We start from the raw sequence: 1,695 nt of genomic DNA on the forward strand, positions 1-1,695 counted from the left end.
AGATACCAGATGGTCCAGTTTTCTTGAGCTTGTTGCGAGCTCAGCGACCTGCGATCCGCATTTTCGAGCACTTTGGTGTGTGGCCATGTTTTGCGCCAACATTATTATTCTTGGCATTGTAATCGTATTGTCATCTACAAGTACACACTCCACACATGCCTTGTGCTATCAACTAATTCATCAGTGCTGTGCATCTCATAACACACAAGTTTCATTGGCTGCAACCTTATGTGGCACAGTTAATTAACTTTGGAGTAAAATCCAGTTCCTCCCATTCAGATGTACTATCTATGGAACCATAGATATTTTAGAAAATGCAAAAAGGGAAAGTAGAAAATTCAAACGAAGTTCAAGTTCAAGTCATTTGTTTGAACACACTTGACATGTAAACTCTTCCTACTATTGTAACTTATCTTTCTCACACTGAGGATTTTTTCCTGTCCATGTTAGATCTAAGCATCATATTCTTTTAAATGTCATATCTTTTTCCATGTTTTGTTGCTTACAATATAGCTTTTTTCTTCAGATAATGAAGGCGCCATCATCAAAAGTGTAACCAATGGACAATCAATTTTTTCAAGAGAAGATTATGTGGTAACTCATTTTGCACCAAGGAGTACAGCATAATAGCGGACCGACATGATGGCACAATATAATGTAAAGACAGATAGCTTGAGATGACAATAGTTACTTGCAAATTAATAGATAACTAAGGTAGCTGTTGGCATGAGGTGATTCATGATAAATCTCTACATCTCTTTGTAGTGCAGCTGCTGCAGTCCTGCATCAGCAGGATGATACACATCATCATCTTTATGAAATTTGAGTACAGCTCCGACGATCGGATACTCCGTAGTTCTCTTCTTCCTGGGCTTAGCTTTCCCCAGAATCTGCAAATATGGCAGATCAAGTGGCATAACTTGTTACAAGACATATCATTAATGACAATAATACTATGTGGAAGTTGGGTCAAAAGTTTGAATGCCTATTATGATGAAGAGAATAGACCTTTAAATGCTGACCTTCTTAAATTTTGCTGTCACCTTGCTGGCCAGTGTGGTCCTATTTTGTGACATGTACTCCCTCGGTTCTTGAGAAGCCAAAGTTTCCATCTTGTCCGCCTGTCAATGAACAATCATAGCAATCAAGTAAACTGCCTCTAGATTTTCTCTAACCCATGCTGGAAAGAATACAAATGAGGTTCGTTATCTCATCTGTTTCGACTTAGCACGTCAACGCTACTTGCAAAAATGGAATGCAAATTATGTAAATGTAACGCATCAAGACCGTTTCAGCGATGCCACTTACCGTGGAGTTGGTTTCCTCTGCTTCTTTCCTTGTTGCATTTAGGTCTTCACTGGCAGCATCTTTCTTCTCAAGCAGTGATGAGACCTTCTTGGACGTACCATCTTGTTCCATATCCATGTACTAAGTGACCAAAAACTAGTATTGTTTTGAATGTAGGGCTTGTTGCTTTGCAAAAAGTGTAGGCTTGGTTAGGCCTATTTATAGGCCAAATGGCTCTTGAAAAGCATTACCTTTCTTGAAGTATATATTTTGCATGAAAAAAAACCGTGGTACCTATCATTACTTGTGGTTGCCCCTAATAATGTCATCAGTTTCTTCAGTTGCTATTCAGGTTTTCCGGAAGCAGTTGATACTTGATACTTTTGAATAGGAGGTTCACATGGATTT

General features: G+C 38.8%; 1 protein-coding gene across 1 annotated transcript; it reads right to left on the reverse strand.

The window, feature by feature from the left end:
* Positions 1-749: 749 nt before the first annotated feature.
* Positions 750-1,425, reverse strand: LOC136487417 (uncharacterized). The gene is made up of 3 exons (XM_066484570.1): positions 1,309-1,425; positions 1,023-1,121; positions 750-890 (listed from the first exon to the last, which is right to left on the reverse strand). The coding sequence occupies exons 1-3, from the start codon at positions 1,423-1,425 to the stop codon at positions 750-752; spliced, it is 357 nt and encodes a 118-aa protein (XP_066340667.1).
* Between the last annotated feature and the right edge of the window lie 270 nt (positions 1,426-1,695).

This window comes from Miscanthus floridulus, chromosome 10 (assembly GCF_019320115.1).
Source record: "Miscanthus floridulus cultivar M001 chromosome 10, ASM1932011v1, whole genome shotgun sequence".
Taxonomy (NCBI): Eukaryota; Viridiplantae; Streptophyta; class Magnoliopsida; order Poales; family Poaceae; genus Miscanthus; species Miscanthus floridulus.